This window comes from Chiloscyllium plagiosum, unplaced genomic scaffold (assembly GCF_037043375.1).
Source record: "Chiloscyllium plagiosum isolate Xiang-an unplaced genomic scaffold, Cpla_swu_hap1 HiC_scaffold_19, whole genome shotgun sequence".
In the NCBI taxonomy this organism is placed as follows: Eukaryota; Metazoa; Chordata; class Chondrichthyes; order Orectolobiformes; family Hemiscylliidae; genus Chiloscyllium; species Chiloscyllium plagiosum.
The window spans coordinates 21,162,756-21,183,544 of record NW_028270157.1 but is presented as its reverse complement, the minus strand read 5'-3'; the positions used below and the strand labels follow the sequence as shown (position 1 = coordinate 21,183,544).

At 38.4% G+C, this 20,789-nt stretch overlaps 1 protein-coding gene across 1 annotated transcript; it reads right to left on the bottom strand.

Annotated features, from left to right (window-relative positions):
• Positions 1–913: 913 nt before the first annotated feature.
• Positions 914–19,918, bottom strand: cct2 (chaperonin containing TCP1, subunit 2 (beta)). The gene is made up of 17 exons (XM_087997555.1): positions 19,791–19,918; positions 19,685–19,745; positions 16,775–16,849; positions 15,919–15,984; positions 15,591–15,702; positions 14,597–14,673; positions 12,148–12,260; positions 11,129–11,331; positions 10,434–10,534; positions 10,189–10,316; positions 9,988–10,091; positions 5,069–5,188; positions 4,783–4,911; positions 2,914–3,017; positions 1,725–1,824; positions 1,469–1,610; positions 914–1,154 (listed from the first exon to the last, which is right to left on the bottom strand). The coding sequence occupies exons 1-17, from the start codon at positions 19,916–19,918 to the stop codon at positions 1,124–1,126; spliced, it is 1,794 nt and encodes a 597-aa protein (XP_087853681.1). The 3' UTR covers positions 914–1,123.
• Between the last annotated feature and the right edge of the window lie 871 nt (positions 19,919–20,789).

Genomic DNA, 20,789 nt, shown 5'->3' with positions numbered 1-20,789 from the left:
ATTCCTGATTTTTTTGTAGCAATCCTTCAATAGCTACATGGAATATGCAAACATATCACACATTCAACATCAACCACTGCTTCTTCTATAATCAGTGATTCCCATGTATAAAATTAGAATGTCTTTATCTTTGACACTTTCTGCTAACTTCAAAGATTGATGGAAATCTGTAAGCAGTTTTCTCTCTACTTCATAAGAACCTACATGTGTGCAAAGGCTTTTTTCTTTTGGATTGTGGATTCGACTGACCAATTGTTGTGGACTCGGCATTTGGGTGGGGGGCAGGCGGGCCAGCAGGCATTGGTTACAACTATGTGCATGGACACAGGGGAAGAGACATTCAACTTGTAGAGGAGAAAGCACCTAAAATCTCTCTCCTCCTGTGTGAAGAAACAGGAAATCTTCCTACGAACTACTCTTCGCAATTTGCTGCTGAAAAGGAGAAAAATAATTTATAGGGCAAATCCTTTACCCATGAAAGCACCAAAAAAAAATCAACTTGTGTGGTCTGGATCAGCAGTACTGAACTACTTCTCTCTAACATTTATCTTTTCCCACCCTTTATCCTTGTCCACGGCTCTTTGTATGTGTATGACTGCATATGGCAATTTTTAAAAGGGATAGTTTGAGCTCTACGCTAGCTATTCTTTTTCCCATTGATTAGAAACTATTTGATTACATAATGATTTGTGTTAATGATTAAAAACCTGGTCTGCATTTTATTTTAACCTGAATTGGAGTCAGGTAAAATTAAATGATTCGTGATTTAAATAAATTTTCACAGTTGTGACAAATCTGTGAAAAATGGGGTTTCATTTTCAGCACACTGCCCAAATGAACTGTGACAATGGTTCGTTACTCTTGCAGGAAAATATAAATAGATGCTTCAAAATTTGAATTAGAAAAGCATTAGAACTTGTGACGACAAAACTTTAATGTATGACACTCTGAATACAGCCTCATCTACAAGAGTAAAGGAAAGATTAGTCAAATGGAACCAAGGCATTTACTTAAACGTACTGAAACTTTATAAATACAAAACTTCTATTTTAGTTCTACTGGATGATGTCTCGTGTTCACTGCTGACATGAGTCCAAATGTTCTCCTTATTCATGTTCATAACTTAGCAAGGATGTTGATCAGGTACACGTTTCCTGAAAGGGAGATAGTCTGCATTACTAATAGTCATTATATTGAAGTAGATTCGGTTAGTAATGTTACTATATAGCATAGGTGCAGAAAGCGAGCAAAGATGTAAACAACATATAGGACTTTTTATTGACAAATTGAACTTTACAGATTAGAGCACATGGAACCTTTAGTGGCCATAGAGGCACACAAAAAATTAAGTCCTACTTATGAAGTGTTCCTTTTTTAAAGATCAGATCATGTGTACATAGGCATTATTTTCATCTAAACATTTTATTTAATTATTTTGAGTCAATGTCTGGCATGAAAAAAGCTTTACCTTGGAGCTGCCTTAATAATATCATCCACTCGAAGGATCATTTCAGATGCCTCTGCCGCACTCAACAGAACTTGTCTCTTCACTTGGAAACTCTCTGTAATACCCATTGCTGCCATGTCTCCAATGGTGCCATTTGTCATGTCTAAAAATAGAAAATGCAGAGTTTAACTTAACGTAGAAAATAACTAAATAATACCCTGGACTCATTTAAAATGCACTATTTCAACCAAACAAAGTGCTCTGCTGGATTTCTTACCCAATCCATATGTTGTTTGCCCTTCACTATGAGCAGCTCGTAACTGAGCCACTAAATCTGCACTATCATACCCAGCATTATCAGCTATGATGGTAGGAAGCTGCGGAGAAAGAAAATAAATGCACCATATAAATTAATTGTTGCAATTTAATTTTTTTTTTTACAGTGTAAAGATTAGGAATAGATTTGCTTCTTTCACACAATTTGCAGGATTTATGATCATTGTGGATAAATAATCAAAATCCAACAAGAGGCTGTGCAGTTTCTACCAAAGCATGGTCTAGCATTACATTCAAGAACCATTCAGCTTGACAAGAGTGTGCTAACAGCAAGTGATGAAATGCTTTTCAAGTATAACAGCTAGTCTTGAATGCTAACTAGCATATGAACTGGAAAGAACATGCATAGTGAATAGTGCTATAATCTGAAACCATTTATTTATCAGAGATAAGTTAAAAATTTGATCACAATTACTCAATGATGTGTAGAATAGCTTCCCTGCAATTAATTTTCATTGATAGACGCATTCTAGGTTTATCTAGAAACTGTAATTGGAACTTAATGTTACGCATATAAATTAACAAAAACACTTAACATCTATATGTGCTTAGAGTAGACACACAAACTATGAAAGAAAGTGGAATTCCAGTTTGAATCGCTGTATTAAATTTCAGCCATATGAATCAATCATGGGTATATAATATGGATGGAATGAAGCTGCTACACATTCTTTTCTTGTTGTATAGCAGCAAATGCAGGAAAATCTTTAGCATGGATTTGAGATCAAATGCTGTAAACCTCATTTCTGCACAAGCAAAATCTTTCATACAACATAACTTACAAACAAATGATTCTGGAAAATTTGTTAGTTTTAGAAATTTGCATTAGGCTGTCAAGTAACCAAAATGGATGACTGCAACTATGATTAACTGCTGAAAGTATTAGTAATTCTGAGCAATCCCCAGAAATACCCATAACATATTTTAGTAAAAGATACAATTAAACATTAATCATCAAAGCTTAAACAAACAGTAAACGACAAAACTAGGTAACTATCACTTACAAAATTATTTTTTATTTATATAGTTATGTGCACAGATTAAATCTGGTAATTAAAGTGAGGAGTGAAGGTGGCTAGTTGAAAGAGTAGGAAGGAGAAAGCAAAATGCAACGCTGTAATGAAACTTACCATTGCTAGTGCTTTAGCGAATGACTCCATTGCTACAGCTTCTTTGCCTGGTGTTCTGACAGCAAGTTCAGACACAGCTTGTGCCATTAACATCTCTGAACAGCCTGGGAAAGATTAGGAATTATGAAAACGTAATCATTGCGCTGTGCAACAGAAAATCTGGAACAATAATTGCATTATAACAAACAAGCGAGCACCGTTCCTCCTCAGAGTGCTTCTGATTTTATACAAACTTGAAGAATCAGATGTAATACACACCAAGAATGATCAGTTCCATCACGGCTGTTTGCCATTAAATTATCCTAAAGAATATCAATTGGAAACCAGCTTTGTCTTGATGTTAAACACACAACCACCTTGATGCTGGCTCACACCTTTTTGCTGTGGCATCTTCTGTACACGAAAATTGCCATCCTGGCAAGTTGCAACACCAACTTTGCATTCAATTTAAGTTTTCCATTAATTTAGAACTGACCATCAACCCAAATGTATGGTTAGAATAAAGCTAAGCAGAGAAAACTTACATTTATATCACTTTCTCCTATCACTGCACTGGCACATGATTGTAAGCAAACCTGTTGACTTTATAATTGTACATCCATCGCCCCTTGCTTGCTCCAGTTGCTGTTGTACATGCAATCCAAATAAATTTAAAGGGATAGGAAGGTTAGAAGGGATTTGAGGTATCATGTCCCCCATAGAGAACATGGAGTATTTCTGGAACACTGAACACTTGAAACATTATGGGAGACAAGGCTATGTGCCAGGTGATGGATAATGGAACCAAAGTAGGTATGTGCTTAATGACCGGCACAGACACAACGGGCCAAAGAGCTCTTGCAATTTTGTATTACTGACTTTAAAAACAATTCCACTTTCGATGTATGGCTGCATCAATGCAGTCACAGTACCTGCAATATCACTGCCAATGTTCTGCAGGTAGGTGCCTATATCAAAGAATAATTAAACTGAATTGCAATGAACAAAAGTTGTTTAAAACATTTGATAAATTTTTACATCTACGGAAATCCCAAAATACTTCACAAATAATGGATTACTTTTGAAATGCACTGGCACACACAACAACCAATTTGCACAAACTATTTGAGGTAAAATGTTGACCAAAACAAAGGCTTGCTAAGAAAGTTGACACTTAAGTGTTCAAGACCAAGACAAATTTGATAAGCAACCAGGAGTTGATCTGGAATAAGATATGGAAGATGTGGAGATTTTGATGGAATGAATTTTTACCACAGTAGAAGAATGGAGGCTTGCCAAATGTCTAAGGGAATAATCAAGCCTTTAGTGACCATTTGGAAATGGTGGCAAGAGTGGTAATGTAATTTGGCTAGTAGCCCAAAACCCCAGGTTAATGTCTGGCAAAATAGGGTTGACACCAATTGTGGCAGATGGTGAAATCTGAATTCAATTTTTAAAAAAACCTGGAATTAAGTTGGTCTAACAATGCCCATATAACCAGTGCTGAGTGCCGTAAAAGCTCCTCCAGTTCACTAAATGTCATTTAGAGAAGGAAATCTGACATCCTTTTGTGCTGGCCTGTGTGACTCCAGATCTAAAATATGGTTCACTTTGAACTTCCTTCTTGGGTATTAATTGCTGGACTAGCCAGTAATGCATGCATCCAATGAACGCATGAAAACAGATCTGTAGCCAGTGATGTGAGGGGAGCACGTCTTGTTACAGAAGCTAATCAAGTACATTTTTCAAATTAATAAGAAAGATTGCAGGGATGTAACAGATCTATATAAAGCACTACAGAGTAGTGGTAAATCACAATTGTTGCTTTAGGGGCAATTTAGACATTGGAGTAATTAGCAAACCCTCAAAAAAGGTTTTTAAAAAACATACCTCCACCATAAACAGTTCTAGTTTCTTTCACTGTCTGAGCAAGTACACAGAGGGCATCATGCAAAGATCGTTCAGCCTCATCTAGAATCTGCTGAGTTGCTCCTCGAAGAACAATAGTACATGCTTCACCTTTAGAGTGAGAGTGGAAAGACATAGCAAGTGAGCTACACAAATATTATAATCAATAGGCATTATAAAATTTAACTTTGCCAAGAATTCTGAAAGAAAAAGTGTTGTTCTTATTCTTGAGCTATTGAATTTCTTAGTAAAATGAACAGTCACTTACCAAGCTCCACTCCAGAGAAACGAACTAGCTTATCCTCACCAATCATGACCTCTTCAATAAGTTTACAATGTCCCAGTTTAACCAATTCAGGATGGTCAAATGTTGAAGCAATTTCACCACCTGAAATCAGTCAGTTATTTCAATAAATGCATATCAAATTCCTAAATAAAATTTACATTCTCAATATTACAATAACTTCGTGTTTGAAAAATCTTGAAACTGGAGTCATAGAGATGTAGAGCACGGAAACAGACCCTTCAGTCCAACCCGTCCATGCCGACCAGATATCCCAACCCACTCTAGCCACATCTGCGAGCAACCGGCGCATATCCCTCCAAACCCTTCCTATTCATATACCCATCCAAATGCCTCTTAAACATTGCAACTGTACCAGCCTCCATCACTTCCTCTGGTAGCTCATTCCATAAAAGTACCACCCTCTGCGTGAAAAAGTTGCCCCTTAGGTCTCTTTTATATCTTTCCCCTCTCACCCTAAACCTATGCCCTCTAGTTCTGGACTCCCCGACCCCAAGGAAAAGACTTTGTCTATTTATCCTATCCATGCACCTCAATTTTGTAAACCTCTATAAGGTCACCCCTCAGCCTCCGACGCTCCACGGAAAACAGCTCCAGCCTGTTCAGCCTCTCCCTGTGGCTCAGATCCTCCAACCCTGGCAACATCCTTGTAAATCTTTTCTGAACCCTTTCAAGTTTCACAACATCTTTCCGATAGGAAGGAGACCAGAACTGCACGCAATATTCCAACAGTGGCCTAACCAATGTCCTGTACAGCCGCAACATGACCTCCCAACTCCTGTACTCCATACTCTGACCAATAAAGGAAAGAGTACCAAACTTCTTCACTATCCTATCTACCTGCGACTCCGCTTTCAAGGAGCTATGAACCTGCACCCCAAGGTCTCTTTGTTCAGCAACACTCCCTAGGACCTTACCATTAAGTGTATAAGTCCTGCTAAGATTTACTTTCCCAAAATGCAGCACCTCGCATTTATCTGAATTAAACTCCATCTGCCACTTCTCAGCCCATTGGCCCATCTGGTCCAGATCCTGTTGTAATCTGAGGTAACCCTCTTTGCTGTCCACTACACCTCCAATTTTGGTGTCATCTGCAAACTTACTAACTGTACCTCTTATGCTCGCACCCAAATCATTTATGTAAATGACAAAAAGTAGAGGGCCCAGCACCGATCCTTGTGGCACTCCACTGGTCACAGGCCTCCAGTCTGAAAAACTACCCTCCAACACCACCCTCTGTCTTCTACCTTTGAGCCAGTTCTGTATCCAAATGGCTAGTTCTCCCTGTGTTCCATGAGATCTAACCATGCTAATCAGTCTCCCATAGGGAACCTTGTCAAACGCCTTACTGAAGTCCATATAGATCACATCTACTGCTCTGCCCTCACCAATCCTCCTTGTTACTTTTTCAAAAAACTCAGTCAAGTTTGTGAGACATGATTTCCCACGCACAAAACCATGTTGACTATCCCTAATCAGTCCTTGCCTCTCCAAATACATGTACATCCTGTCCCTCAGGATTCCTTCCAACAACTTGCCCACCACCGAGATCAGGCCCACCGGTCTATAGTTCCCTGGCTTGTCTTTACCACCCTTCTTAAACAGTGGCACCACGTTTGCCAACCTCCGGCACCTCACCTGTGACTATCGATGATACAAATATCTCAGCAAGAGGCCCAGCAATCACTTCTCTAGCTTCCCAGAGTTCTTGGGTACACCTGATCAGATCCTGGGGATTTATCCACCTTTAACCGTTTCAAGACATCCAGCACTTCCTCCTCTATAATCTGGACATTATGCAAGATGCCACCATCTATTTCCCTACAGTCTATATCTTCCATATCCTTTTCCACAGTAAATACTGATGCAAAATATTCATTTAGTATCTCCCCCATTTTCTGTGGCTCCACACAAAGGATGCCTTGCTGATCCATAGAGGTATACAGCACAGAAACAAGCCCTTAGGTCCAAGTCATTCATGTCAACCAGATATCCTAAATTAATCTAGTCCAATTTGCCAGCATTTGGCCTATATCCTTCTAAACCCTTTCTATTGAGATAACCATCCAGATGCCTTTTAGATGTTGCAATTGTCCCAGCCTACACCAAATCCTCTGGCAGCTTGTTCCAGACACGAGCCGCCTTCAACGTAAAAAAGTCACCATTTAGATCTTTCTCCCCCTCACCTTAAACCTATGCTCTTCCCCACCCTGGAGAAAAGACCTTGTCTGTTTACCTTATCCATGCCCCTTATGATTTTATAAACCTTGAAATGGTCACTTGTCAGCCTCGGATGCCCCAGGGAAAATAGTCCAAACCTATTCACCCTCTCCCTCTAGCTCAAACTCTTCCAACCCTGGCAACATTCTTGTAAGTCTTTTCCAAACCCTTTCAAGTTTCACAACGTTCTTTCTACAGCAAGGAATCGAGAATTGTACACAGCATTTCAAACGTAGCCGAACCAATGTCTTGTGCCACATCACCTCCCAACTCCTATATTCAACACACTGACCAATAAAGGCAAACATTCCAAAGTTAAGCAATATGAAATTGTAATGTTACAATGGAATGCTACACTCCATAAATTGCTAGTGAATAACAGAACTGGAGCAAGTTATGACACACGTTTATTATCAGTTACACATTAAAACCACACTCCTTTTAACCCAACAACCAGTTTCAGTTTATCTGTTTAATGCAGCATAGTAAAACCACTAGTTAATGGTCACATCCAACACACAAAATTGCAAAAAAGAATTTCTACACTCTCCAAAAATGCAATGCAAACATTTAATATTTATAGCCCTGTAAATGCTTATTCAAAAGAGCCCTATGATGCAAAATATGCAAAAGGATGTCTATGTCACATAGCACATCTGTCAGGTACTATATTATCGCCCTACCTGTAACATTACTAAAGACATGGCAGATTCAAAGATTTAATCAAACTTCTCAATGATCAGTTGCTTAATTCCTAAACTTATTACTCAAATCATTTGCAGATGGTCTGGGATAGGAAGAAACTGTATATGGTGAACAAGCTATATACCAACAGAGCTGAAATTGATAGTGCTGTGGAAAGATTAACTTGTGCTATGGGGGATATTTTAAGCTAATCTTTCAAATGATGGACACAAAGTTTAAATATTAGAGAGAAAATAAAAAGGTGCATAGAGAACCAGGAAAAACAAATAGCCCAAGAGTTATAGAACATGTCAGGAATAGAAGAGAACAGCGGGCAAATTTAAATGATCTAAGGCGATTTGGACTGCATGTAATATAGGCAGTGTGGCTGAGTGCTGCAGGTGCAATTTGCTACAAGAGATAATAGGCCTGGCTCAAATGGGGAGAACTAGAGCTGAAAATTGGTGCGGAGGTATTCAGGAACGTTAACCATATAAATTTCACAATAAAGTTATTTTGGAACTGTATCTTTAAATTGAAGGTAAATGAATGGAGTCATGCAACTTGCTCTGTAGTCTGCCTGACAGTGGCTTTGTGACTTGATAACAAATACAAGCAAAGTGTTGCAGAAAATCAGGTCTGACAAAATCTGTGAACACAGCTAACATTGACTCTAAAAAGAGTCTGCTTTGAAAATCAAGGAGGCTGGAAAAATGATGAGCTTTTTGTTGTTAAAAAAGGGGTGGAGAAGAAGGGCCAGGGCTTATACAGTTCATGGTAGGATGTTAAGGAGTGTTGTCTTGCTTTAAGAAGGTGAATGAAGGTACGTGGTTAATAATTGACCCTTGAAGATCCACATGTATGAAGCATCACAATTGGCTTGCTAAAACTCAATGTCATAGGCGTAAAGGGACAATAGCAGCATGGATACAAAATTAGCAAAGGGATAGAACATAGTAGTTTCAGAGAGGAAGGTCATATTCAGCACTTGGAACTATGAGCACTGATTTAAAAGAAAATACATTTATGTATTTTAAACATTATATATTGGCATGGGTAAATAGGACTTTTTCAAAACTTGCAGATGATATATAACTCATAACTGTGGTGAACAATGAAGATAGTAACAGACTTTTGGAGAATTGATTGGCTCAATTTTCAATGGGGTGAAATACAAATGTTTGTAGGTGGTATGGTAGGTTGCTATTTTAAACAAAAACAAATTGACTCGATTGATAAAGGATACAATACAAAAGCATGCAAAGCCTTTATACAACATGACTGAGGCCTCAGTTGAATAACTGATCAACTCTGTAGGACAAAAATCTTAGGGAGAATGTAGAAAGGATTCACCAGAATGGTACTGGGAATGATGAACCTCAGTTATGTGGAGAGGTTAGAGAAACTGGGGATATTTTCCTTAAAATAGAGAAATTTAAATATAAACGTGCTAAAACCATTCACAAATTTGAAGAGTAACAGAAACACATTTCCAATGGAAGGAGGTCAGAAGAGACAGTATTAAAGAATCTTGGCAAAGAATCAGAGGAGATGGGAGGATTCTTGCATTTGAATGAAAACAAAATTATCGTGCTGTCGGCTAAGAACAGAAGAGTGGAACTAACTGGATACCTCTACAAAAATCACCGGTATTGACAATGTACCTTCTGTACTGCAACATTCTACATTTGTATAAAAACTAATCTAATACACAAGCTGCAAGATTTTATATATTTGACAATGAATTTGTGACACTATAAAATAATATAAAGTGCCACGTTATTTGTACTTAACTTTCTATTTTAAAAGGAGGACAGTTTAAGGTAAAAAAAATTGAGAATGTCTGAAAAATAAAATACTAAGGAAAGTTAAGCAATAATGAACAAAGCAGGTACCAATTTTTTAAACAAATGGTTCTAATACTGCTCACCATTTAACTACAGGGCAAACATATCTTGAGAATTACTTCTTTGACTTACCAGTTACAAGTGCAAGTCGCTCTATTCCAGAAAAGTCAGCATGTTCAATAGCCATAACACCTGCAGCACCAAACAACTGTTCAGGGTAATTATAAATAAGCTGTCTGAAACACAAATGGAAGGGTATTCATACAATTGCAATGAACTAAATAAAGACTTTTGAAAATAACAATGTTCTTAAATTAAAAATGTCAGTTCTACCTATTGATAAAACAATTAATTCCATGTTTTAGGATGCGATCCACCTTTTCTTTCATTTTCTCCTTTTCAGCCAGTTCGATTTCTGCAACTTTTGCAGTAGAATCCACCCGCACTCGGGAACCAAATATCTGTCAAAAGATAAACATGATCAAACTTAATAATAGAATTCTAATCATTACACATAGCAAAGATGAGTAACGTTTCATACGGATGACAGAAATTGAACATCCAAAGAATTCTCACACCTTAATCTTATCGGTATCCATACTAGTATTTGCTATCAGAATTTTCGCATTTTCAATTTTCTTGGGTTGGTTAACTCCAATTTTCTTATCCAAAAGAAAACCTGCAAATAATTGTACATAGTAATGAAAAAAATTAGACACAGCCTTGAAGAAATCTAAATAATGTTATTTTTAGAATTATCTGTAACTACTCTCTCCATAGAACACTATTACCATTTAATTTACAGCAAGGTGACAAAGTCTATTCCATCAATTATCAGTGAGCACAATGAAAAGGTTTATACTGATTACGATTTGTGTCATAGATTTAAGAAAACAACTGTGCAAATCATTTCCCTCATTTGTGTAACATAGCAATAAATATTCAACTATATAATATATTTTCAATATTCTATGCCACAGAGTGCTTTTAAACCATTCCAGAGAGATTTCAAACTTGAAACAAGAAATCCTGGAAGGAAGGTAAAGAAAGACAAGAAACACCTTTGTGGAAAGCCACAAAATGCACCCAAGAATATTATATAATCTGTGACCGACAGTGAATTATTTTTTCAAAGTGAATTTCATTTGGATTACAGCAACAGATGTTTCAAATATCAATGTACCTTTTTTTTTTCAAATTCATCACCCAAATTCTACTTTCTAGACATTTATCTAGATTGTAACCTTTTCTAATGAATTATGAGCTAAATTACCTTCATCCAGGTAGGAATCAACTAAGCTCCCTCCAAGTTTCTTTATCACGTGAATAGCTTCAAGATTACCAGAACCTTTCAGTCTGACCACAGCGTCCACAGCCAGACTAGAAAAGTGATCTTTATAATGAGTAAGCAGCTTTGATGAGAGTGTGGTTCTTGCAATATTCATCAAGTCTTCATAAAATTTAGCTTCATCATCCCTAATAAAATGTAGTCACAGAAACATTATAAAAGCTATAAGAAAACAATAATAATAATTTATTTCAGCAACCTCATTTCAATTCTTTTAACCACATAATTATGCAAATTGATATAAAAAGCCCAAATGATTTAAGATCAAGTGATCCAACAAGTAAATGGTAAATACTTATGATAGTTGGTAATTCTCAGCTTTCTGAGCACAAAATACAAAGGCTTGAGTAGGACAAGTAACACTCACCCCACCCCAATAAGAACATTAGTGATTGTGAACTAACAAGGTGCTAATTTGAAAATTAGCATTGGACTTAAGTTTGCACATTACAAAACTTGAATAATAAGTAGAGTAAAGAATGAGACATTTCCTCAAAATACAATTATAAGGGTGCTACTGTTTTCCCTTTACATTTGACTGGTGAACAGTACGACAGACTATAAATTAGCATTATTAACTGGTGGTTTAAAAAACTTTTTTTTAAAATGTAGAAAATCTGAACCAGCTGAGATTTCTTCAGGCATCAGTATACGTCTAAATCATGTATGTAGTTCAACACTGAAAATTTGGGTGCAGATTCTTTAATTTTACACTAAGCATTTTAAAAATAAATTATTTTGTATCTGGTCTGTAAAGATTTAAGCAGCAATCAATGGAATTCCAAAATTTTAGAACTGAAAATTTGTCAAAGGTATAACATTAGATGTTTTGCTTGCAACATTTAGCAATAACTTGAATCAGCAGCAAATTTTGAGCACTTCATTAAAGAAGATCCCTTTCCTTTCACACTTTTTGAAAAAATATAAGAGTACAAAAATCTCACCCATGATCCACTGCAGCTTTTTTCAAAGCATCTCTTGCTGCTTGGGTTGCTTTCCTCCAGCCAGAAATGATTGTCTGAGGATGAAGCTTTTTAGCAATAAGTAATTCTGCTTCCTAAGGGATAAGAAATAGCTACACAATCAATAGTGACTCTTAACAATGAATATAGTTTAATAGCAATTTTTACTGACAACTAACCAAGCATATGATCATAACATTCTCAATTCAACAACTGATTGGATTATTTATTTAGAAGCAGAAAATTATTCAGAAATATGGTGAACAGTCCATAATTAAAGGCCCAAGACAGATCAAAACAAATTTGCAGTAAAAATGGTGATTGTACAGGACTTTTTTTTTATATAAAAAAGGGTAAGAGCAGATGCTCAAACATATAGAAATTGAGTTTTATCTGTTAATTAATTTGACCTAACCACATTATTATTCTGATGCATTAATCAGATTAGCACAGCAGCAATGATTCACTCTTAAATCAAGTTTCCAAATTTGATGACAAGACACAATGTGGAGGCAATGTGAATAATGAGAAATATTCTGACAGTATCATCTTGTACACCCTCTCGTGACATATAAAAAGTTGCATTTGTAGAAACAAAGTCCAAGGCTCTCCAACTTTCCTTTTTGTTGGCAAAAGTAAATGTACTCAGTCACTATAACCATTAAGAATAAATTAACAGGCAAATTCACATTAAGGATACTTACTTGAAAGAAAATTATATGCCAAATGCAATTGCACTTTCATTACGTTAGTTGACATTTCTTAAATGCCATCTTACTCTACTGAAATTGAATACAATTGGTTCTGCCATAATGTGGTAGTTCCGTTTTCATGCAATCCCACATTATAAGAAAATCGTGTAATAGCAGCATCATTTCAACGAATGGGGCCGGAATCGCATTCTAACCAAGACCCACTTCAAACGTTCACACTACAGAAACAATATCCCCAATTTGTCAATCATGTTATAGCAAATTTGCATCAACGAAACGCGCATTATAGCAGAACAACCGGTTGTACTTTGGGTACATCCACTCAAGTCCAAGATTCTACCTGTGTCAATTAAAACTTCAATTTTAATTTTTTTTTCAGCCCAGTGACATTTTTATTGAAAACTGTTTCTCAATAAACTAGTATAACCAACATCATCAGCACTCCTCAAGCTGCTTCAGACCCAAATTAAAAAGTGAGCTCTAAAATTAATGATACAGATTACCGTTAGCACAATCATACTAATCGCTGAACAAATGTCAGCTCAGGCACCCGAACACTCAGTTCTTCAATCTTTTATAACCAACTGAACAGAAAGAAATCCATCAGAAAAATGATACCTCAGACAATACAATATTTCCTTTACACTGCATTAGATATTATCTTGCTTGATACTCGAAAGCAGGTACACAGCACCATCATCAAGCCATAGTGATACCGTAAAACTCCACTATGTCTCAACTTCATATTCCCCAGCATCCTTGACTATTACATTCGCGTAGTCACTTCCACCTCTTAGTCAAGTTCACTAATATTAAAATTGCCTGACAGCAGGAACTCAAAGTTGTTTTCTTTTATTTCTGAGCATGTCCCCAGGTCTTCCCCACCTTGAAAGTCACATTAACCAAAGAAATTGGTGCTTCAAGACCACCTGCCCTTCAATTACTGTCAATTGAACATTACATTTCATTTTGGCAGTTTCCACGTTTCCTTCTGATCTTTCCATCCTTTGCAGATACTGCACAATCACATCCGAAATCATTCAAAAATCCATGAAATCCCTAATTACTTTGCTCCACCGATGCCCTGCTATCACAGTCCCTCATAGCAATTCCTCATCTTTAAAATAGCAACATCTATTTCTCCCAGAACTGGTACGCCACATTCTTTTCCACAAAAATGTATTCTAAATCCGCCATGCTTCCCAACTACCAATGTCAGACCTCCCACTCTCCTCCAATGACTTGGAGAAAACATTACCTATATATATATACACCATATATAATTATCCTTTACTGCTTCTTATTGGAGTCTCTAAATAGTGTTTATGGAGAGCACAGGTCCTTCCTATCCATATTACTTTCCCACCATATGTAAAATCTTGCAAAGATTACCAATTGCAAAGTGTTTCTCTTTATTATTCAATAAATTTAAATTTCATACTTCCATGCAAAACAAAACACTAGGCCTGCAATTTGGAAAATATAGCAACTCAACAAAATTTGAAATATCCAATTATCAACTCAATGTTTCTGTACTTTACTCTGTTCAATTATCTGATTTTCATTAATCCAAAATTAATTTCCCTAACTCCTCTCAATTTACAACCAATTACTAATTTAACAAGCAGGCAAGTTCAATACAATTAACAGTTGTAAAAATATAGAAGTATTCTGATGACAACTTCTTGCAATTAGAAAAAAGAAAACATTTCACTTACTCTCAAGAGTTCAGCTGCTAACACTGTCACAGATGTAGTACCATCTCCAACTTCTTCATCTTGTACCTTGGACAGCTCTGTGTAAAAGATCACTCAATTAGCAAACCATCTCCATTAGAAACTCTCCAGCCAAGAGAGTGTTATTCAGCTACAATAATAATTGCTTTTCCTTCCCTACAGAACCCATTTTTTTTGCCAAAATTACTGATCAGCCAAGCTCCAATACAAAAAGGTGCAAACTAAATAACTAAAGAGAAAGTTATTTCAAATTAACTTATGTAAATTTGAACACAGCACACCAGTGTTGCCTTCAGCAATTATCTTATTTGCCTGTTTCTATGGGGGTTAACTGCCATGCTCTCTAAATTATCTTGTACCTTTTGGGAGAATCCCCTGCAAAAGTTCATCCAGTCAATTTGACATATATGTACGCTGGTACATTAGAAAGCAACAGCATAAAGCCTAAGCCAAAGAAATCTTCAACAGCCTCATTCACAGTTCTATGCAGAGGCAAATTAAGTTGAAGGCCAACAGGCCACATACAGTTTTTTTTTAAAAAAGGTCCTTTACAATTCTACTCTTGACTCCAAGAACAAATTTCAAGGCTTATTCACAGCCTGTCTGCACAACTGATAACCTTATAAATTCACAGAGTCCCTACAGCTTGGAAGCAGGCCATTCGGCCAAACGAGTTCACACCAACTTGGAGGAGCATCCCTCCCAGACTCACCTGCCCTACACTATCCCTACAACCCCCACGGCTAATTCACCTAACCTACATATCCCCACAATCACGAGCAATTTAGCATGGCCAATGCACCTAACCTGCACATCTTTGGAGTGTGGAAGGAAACTGGAGCACCGGAGAAAACCCACGCAGACAACGGAAGAATGTGCAAACTCCACACAGACAGTCGCCTGAGGCTGGATTTGAACTGGGTCCCTGGCGCTGTGAGACAGCAGTGCTAACCACTGAGCCACCGTAATAACTTACCAACCAAAATTCTAGCCGCTGGATTATCAACACCAATAGCTTTAAGGATTGTTGCTCCATCATTGGTCACTGTCACAGAAGAATCTCTTCCACCACTCAGTAGAATCTTGTCCTAGAACAGGAAAATCAATTCCTTTGAATGGGATATCCAGTTTTAGAATAAATAACACCTTAACTACTAAGCACCCCAAAGAATATTCTCTCTTATAAATCTCCAATAATAAAATTAAACTGGAATGTAAATAACAATAAAAAGCCCGATCTCAGGTAAGCTATAAGCTTACTAAATAAAAGTGTAAACTTTTAAAGTGTGAATTTTGCTACTTACCATGCCTTTTGGACCCAAAGTACTTTTAACCAAATCTCCAACTGCAATGGCCCCAATAAAAGATGACTGAAACAAAGCATACACATCATGTTGAAAATATTTTGTCCAAAGCAAAGTATAATTATAGTTTTGCAATGTTGAAGAAAAATATTCATAGTCTGATATCCAGTGATCAATTCAGTTCCAGATCTGATCACTCTCCAACATGCCACTATAGAATGCATGTGATTGTCAAATAAATTTAGGACTCAAATGAAGTTGCAGAACATTCTTAAAATAAACTTTGTTGTTTTTTTCTTCTTGACAGATCATGGTGGGGTACAATGAACTAAACAGAAATGTTCCCAGACCACCTGCCCAATTATTGACCCGAACAATAATTCCTCAAGTTTCACACACACGATTACGTAGAGATTTTGAAGATATGAAACAGACTGCTCATTAGTTACTCCAATAAGGTAGTGCACATTTGAGGCTGTGTAAAAACATATAAAAGGTACGACACTCTGAACTGAATAAAGTGGAGCACACAGAAAATTTAGAAAATTGCTTCAGAATATCAACAAGGACTGAAAAGTTTCAAAGCGCATAGAGATCAACCACCTATACTAATCAAAATAAAACCAAACCTTCATTTAAGCAGATAGGGCTGATAAGGTTATTGTTGAAAAAGATAGCCATGATTCCACTTTAATGCCTACAAATATTTTCAGCAAACCACATTACCCACCGATGCTACAATTTTGCTTTTAATTTTTTTCCCCCACACTAAATGTGTCTTGCTAGATGTATTATTCCAAAATGCCAATATGAACATTGAAAAGCTATTAATTTAAGCATTATTTGGACTGCTTACCAGACGTGCTGTCTCAGCTTTTTCTTCATCAGCTCCAGCTTTGAAGATGTTCACAGGGGCAAATGAAAGGGAAGCCTAACAAAACAATTCAACTTCAAATTAATATTACAAATTTCAATTATAAAAGAAGTACTTTCAAATGACTAAATTACCATAGCCACAGCATTTTGTATTTTCAAATACAGAGCACTATCTTGTTGAAAAATTGAACTACCTTTATTTGCACTTGAACCACTGTATTGCTTGAGTAATGTCAATCAAGTGTATGCATGTCAGATTTAAGCGCAAGAATTTGAAAACTTCCAAGTTAAGCTGCAGTTCTCAAAGGAATGTAACTGGGCAACTCTAGTCATAAGACTACAGCAATTTCACTAAGTTAGTAAAAATACATAAGAAAACTGAAAACAGATAATGAAATTACTTTTTGCCCTAGGAGCAGATCAACAAACTCTCATCTCAGCTTTTATCACCTCAAAATGTTCTTCAGGGTGGCTTCCCATCGTCCACACTTGAAAAACCTGATCTGAACCATAACTCTGTAACGCGTACCTTAACTTGTAATATCTATCACTGACCTATGTTTGTTCCAATTGCATAAATATGCATACTTAATCCTTGTGTTCAATTTTTTTCTTCTTCTTAATGGTTTCATTCTTTTCTCTCTCTCTCAACAACCACCGCCAGCCTCCTTATGCAAGAAAGGACATAACTGCATTAGAAGCAGTTCAGAGAAGGTTCATGCCACTCATTCTTAGGATTAAGTGCTTATTTTATGTAGAAAGGTTGAATAGGTTGAGCCTATTGCCAGTGGAGTTTAGAGGAATGTGTGGCACCTTAGTGAAAAATAAGATCCATACAAATACGTAAGAGAAGACGAGTACATAAAAGTTAAGGCCACAATCAAATCAGCTTCAAAGACACAGCAGACATAAGCTCCAAATTCATAAGTTCATAACCCACAGAGAGCACTTCAATTATTCAAATTCAGGCCTCCTGTACATACAACATTCCTAAAGGCCTGGCACTCAACTTGGAACTCCATAAACAAACATGTAGAGTTAGACCCCATATATCAAACACTAAAAATCTAAACCAGGTATGATTCCACCCACCTCAACAAACCAGGACACACAAATAGCAAGCAGAACAGAACACCAATGCTTCACTGGAGGTGTACTGATGTTACCGAGTATGGTGACAAAACGTCTGCAAACAAACTTACCAGGTCTGCAAGCAAGTCAACAACCTCATGCAATATTTCCTTCAGCCCAACACTGACAGTAATATCACTAACTGTCTCTGCTCTAAGTTAGCCAAGTCCTTTCTCCTCTTTCAGACTCATCTTGGTTTTGCTGGCTGTGAACTTTTATAAACTAATCCATTTTCTCTAGATTCTACAAATTTGGCTCAAAGAAAACATCATCTCTGCACCATGTCCAGTGCAATCACATTTCTTACAGTGCAGTGGCCAGAGTGACATGTTGTAAACCCACCATTTAATAAGTTCTGACATAACTTATGGGCGGCACGGTGGCACAGTGGTTAGCACTGCTGCCTCACAGTGCCTGAGACCCGGGTTCAATTCCCGCCTCAGGCGACTGACTGTGTGGAGTTTGCACATTCCCCCAGTGTCTGCGTGGGTTTCCTCCAGGTGCTCCGGTTTCCTCCCACAGTCCAAAGATGTGCAGGTCAGGTGAATTGGCTATGCTAAATTGCCCGTAGTGTTAGGTAAGGGGTAAATGTAGGGGTATGGGTGGGTTGTGCTTCGGCGGGTCGGTGTGGACATGTTGGGCCGAAGGGCCTGTTTCCACACTGTAATGTAATGCAATCTAATCTAAAAACTTTAGATTAGATGTGAAAAAGGGTCACCTGACACAAAACATTAACTTTGCTTTCTCTGCATAGGTGCTGCCATACTTGCTGAACTTTTCCAGCAACTTGTGTGTTTTTTTGTTTCTGATTGACAGCATCCAAAGATATGCAGCTTAGGTGAACTGGCTATGCTAAATGGACTGTAGTGTTAGGTGAAGGGGTAAATGCAGGGGAAATGAGTCTAGGTGGGTTTCTCTTCAGAGGGTCGGTGTGGACTTGTTGGGCTGAAGAGCCTGTTTCCACACTAAGTAATCTAACCTAATCATCCGCAGTACTTTCGGGTTTTTTAAATAACTTTAGACTTAAGTGGAGCACAAACAGGGACCGGTCGGGCTTTTGTTTGTGTGCTGTATACCCAATGCAACTTACCACCTTTTAAACGTTGCTCGGCCCTGCTAATACTCTATTCCTGAAGAAGGGCTAATGCCCGAAACGTCGATTCTCCTGTTCCCTGGATGCTGCCTGACCTGCTGCGCTTTTCCAGCAACACATTTCCATCTCTGATCTCCAGCATCACTTTCTCCTCAATACTCTATTCTATGCCTCAACAGCCTGGGTAAGAGACTGGGGTCGTTGATTTAAAAGAAAATGCAAGGGGTAGTTGTTTCCTGGTTCAACTTAATTCACAATTTGAGCACAGCGCGGAAGAGGCTGTGCCTGCGCGCACACTTCCAGGATGAAGCTCCACCCTCAGGAGTGCTAGAACTTTCGGCGATGCGGCTTTTGTCCCAGAGCTGGGCATCGGTGGTGACACTCCGCCCGACACGTGGAGGGGATAAAGGAGCGGCCAGAGGGCGGGGGCTTTCTCGGCCCCGGATTTGTTTCGAATTTAATTGTCCTCCTCAACCAGAGCCGATTCCGGCCTCAAGTCTCTTCCCAATCTTCCCTCCTCACACACACAGATACGAAGCTCCCATCCCAGCGGTGAAAAGCTGTTGAGGGGGTAGGGAGTGGGGGACGTCGACCCCGGGGGTGGGGTGGGGTACCGGGAATATGCCCAACACGTGCTCGACCGAGAAGATCAAAGATTCAACTTGCCTCCGTTAACCCGCTTTTCAAAACGGGGGAGGGGGAGGAGGAGGAGGAGGAGGGTAGGCTGCTGGAGGGGGTGGGAGAGACTCCCAGGCGGACTGCAGGCACCTACCATGTCGGGAGCTCGAGCGTCGTCGTCTGCTCAGACTCGACCCAACCGCCGGAAGCTGCGACCTCCCCTGACCCGGAAGTTGTCCGCGCCTGCGGGAGCCCGGATGGAGGTCCCGCTGAAGGCCGCATAGACTCTAACGGAACCGCCTTGTTCTCGACCCAAGAGAAATTTATTGTCACCTGTAGTTTTAGACGAAAAATACAGCGAATAGTTCTACAAGTCCGCCCAGCACGGCACCTTCATCAATGACAAAAGTCATGCTTAACAGAAACAAAATAAAATTAAGACGAAGTTTATCCCATGTATCACGATGTGGAGGTGCCGGTGTTAGTGGAGAATGGTTTAAAAAAAATCACAACTGCAGGTTATAGTTCCAAGAGGTTATTTAGAAGTACTAGCTTTCGGAGCGCTGTTCCTTCATCAGGTAGCTGGTGAAAGAGCAGCGTTCTGAAAGCCAGTACTTCCAAATAAATCTGTTAGGTCTATAACCCGCAGTTATGTGAATTTTCAGACCTGGTGAGTGATTTTTAACTCTGCTCGCCTGCTGCTTACCCCACACAATGCAAGATCCAAAAAACTCAATTTTTTACAATCCCGACTGTGGAAACAGACCCTTTGGACCAATAAGTCCACACCTAAACATTGTGGAGAAAGTGAGGTCTGCAGATGCTGGAGATCAGAGCTGAAAATGTGTTGCTGGAAAACCGCAGCAGGTCAGGCAGCAACCAGGGAACAGCCCCAGCCTGTTCAGCCTCTCCCTGGAGCTCAGATCCTCCAACCCTGGCAACATCCTTGTAAATCTTTTCTGAATCCTTTCAAGTTTCACAACATCTTTCTGATAGGAAGGAGACCAGAATTGCACGCAATATTCCAACAGTGGCCTGACCAATGTCCTGTACAGCCGCAACATGACCTCCCAATTCCTGTACTCAATACTCTGACCAATAAAAGAAAGCATACCAAACGCCTTCTTCACTATCCTATTTACCTGTGACTCCA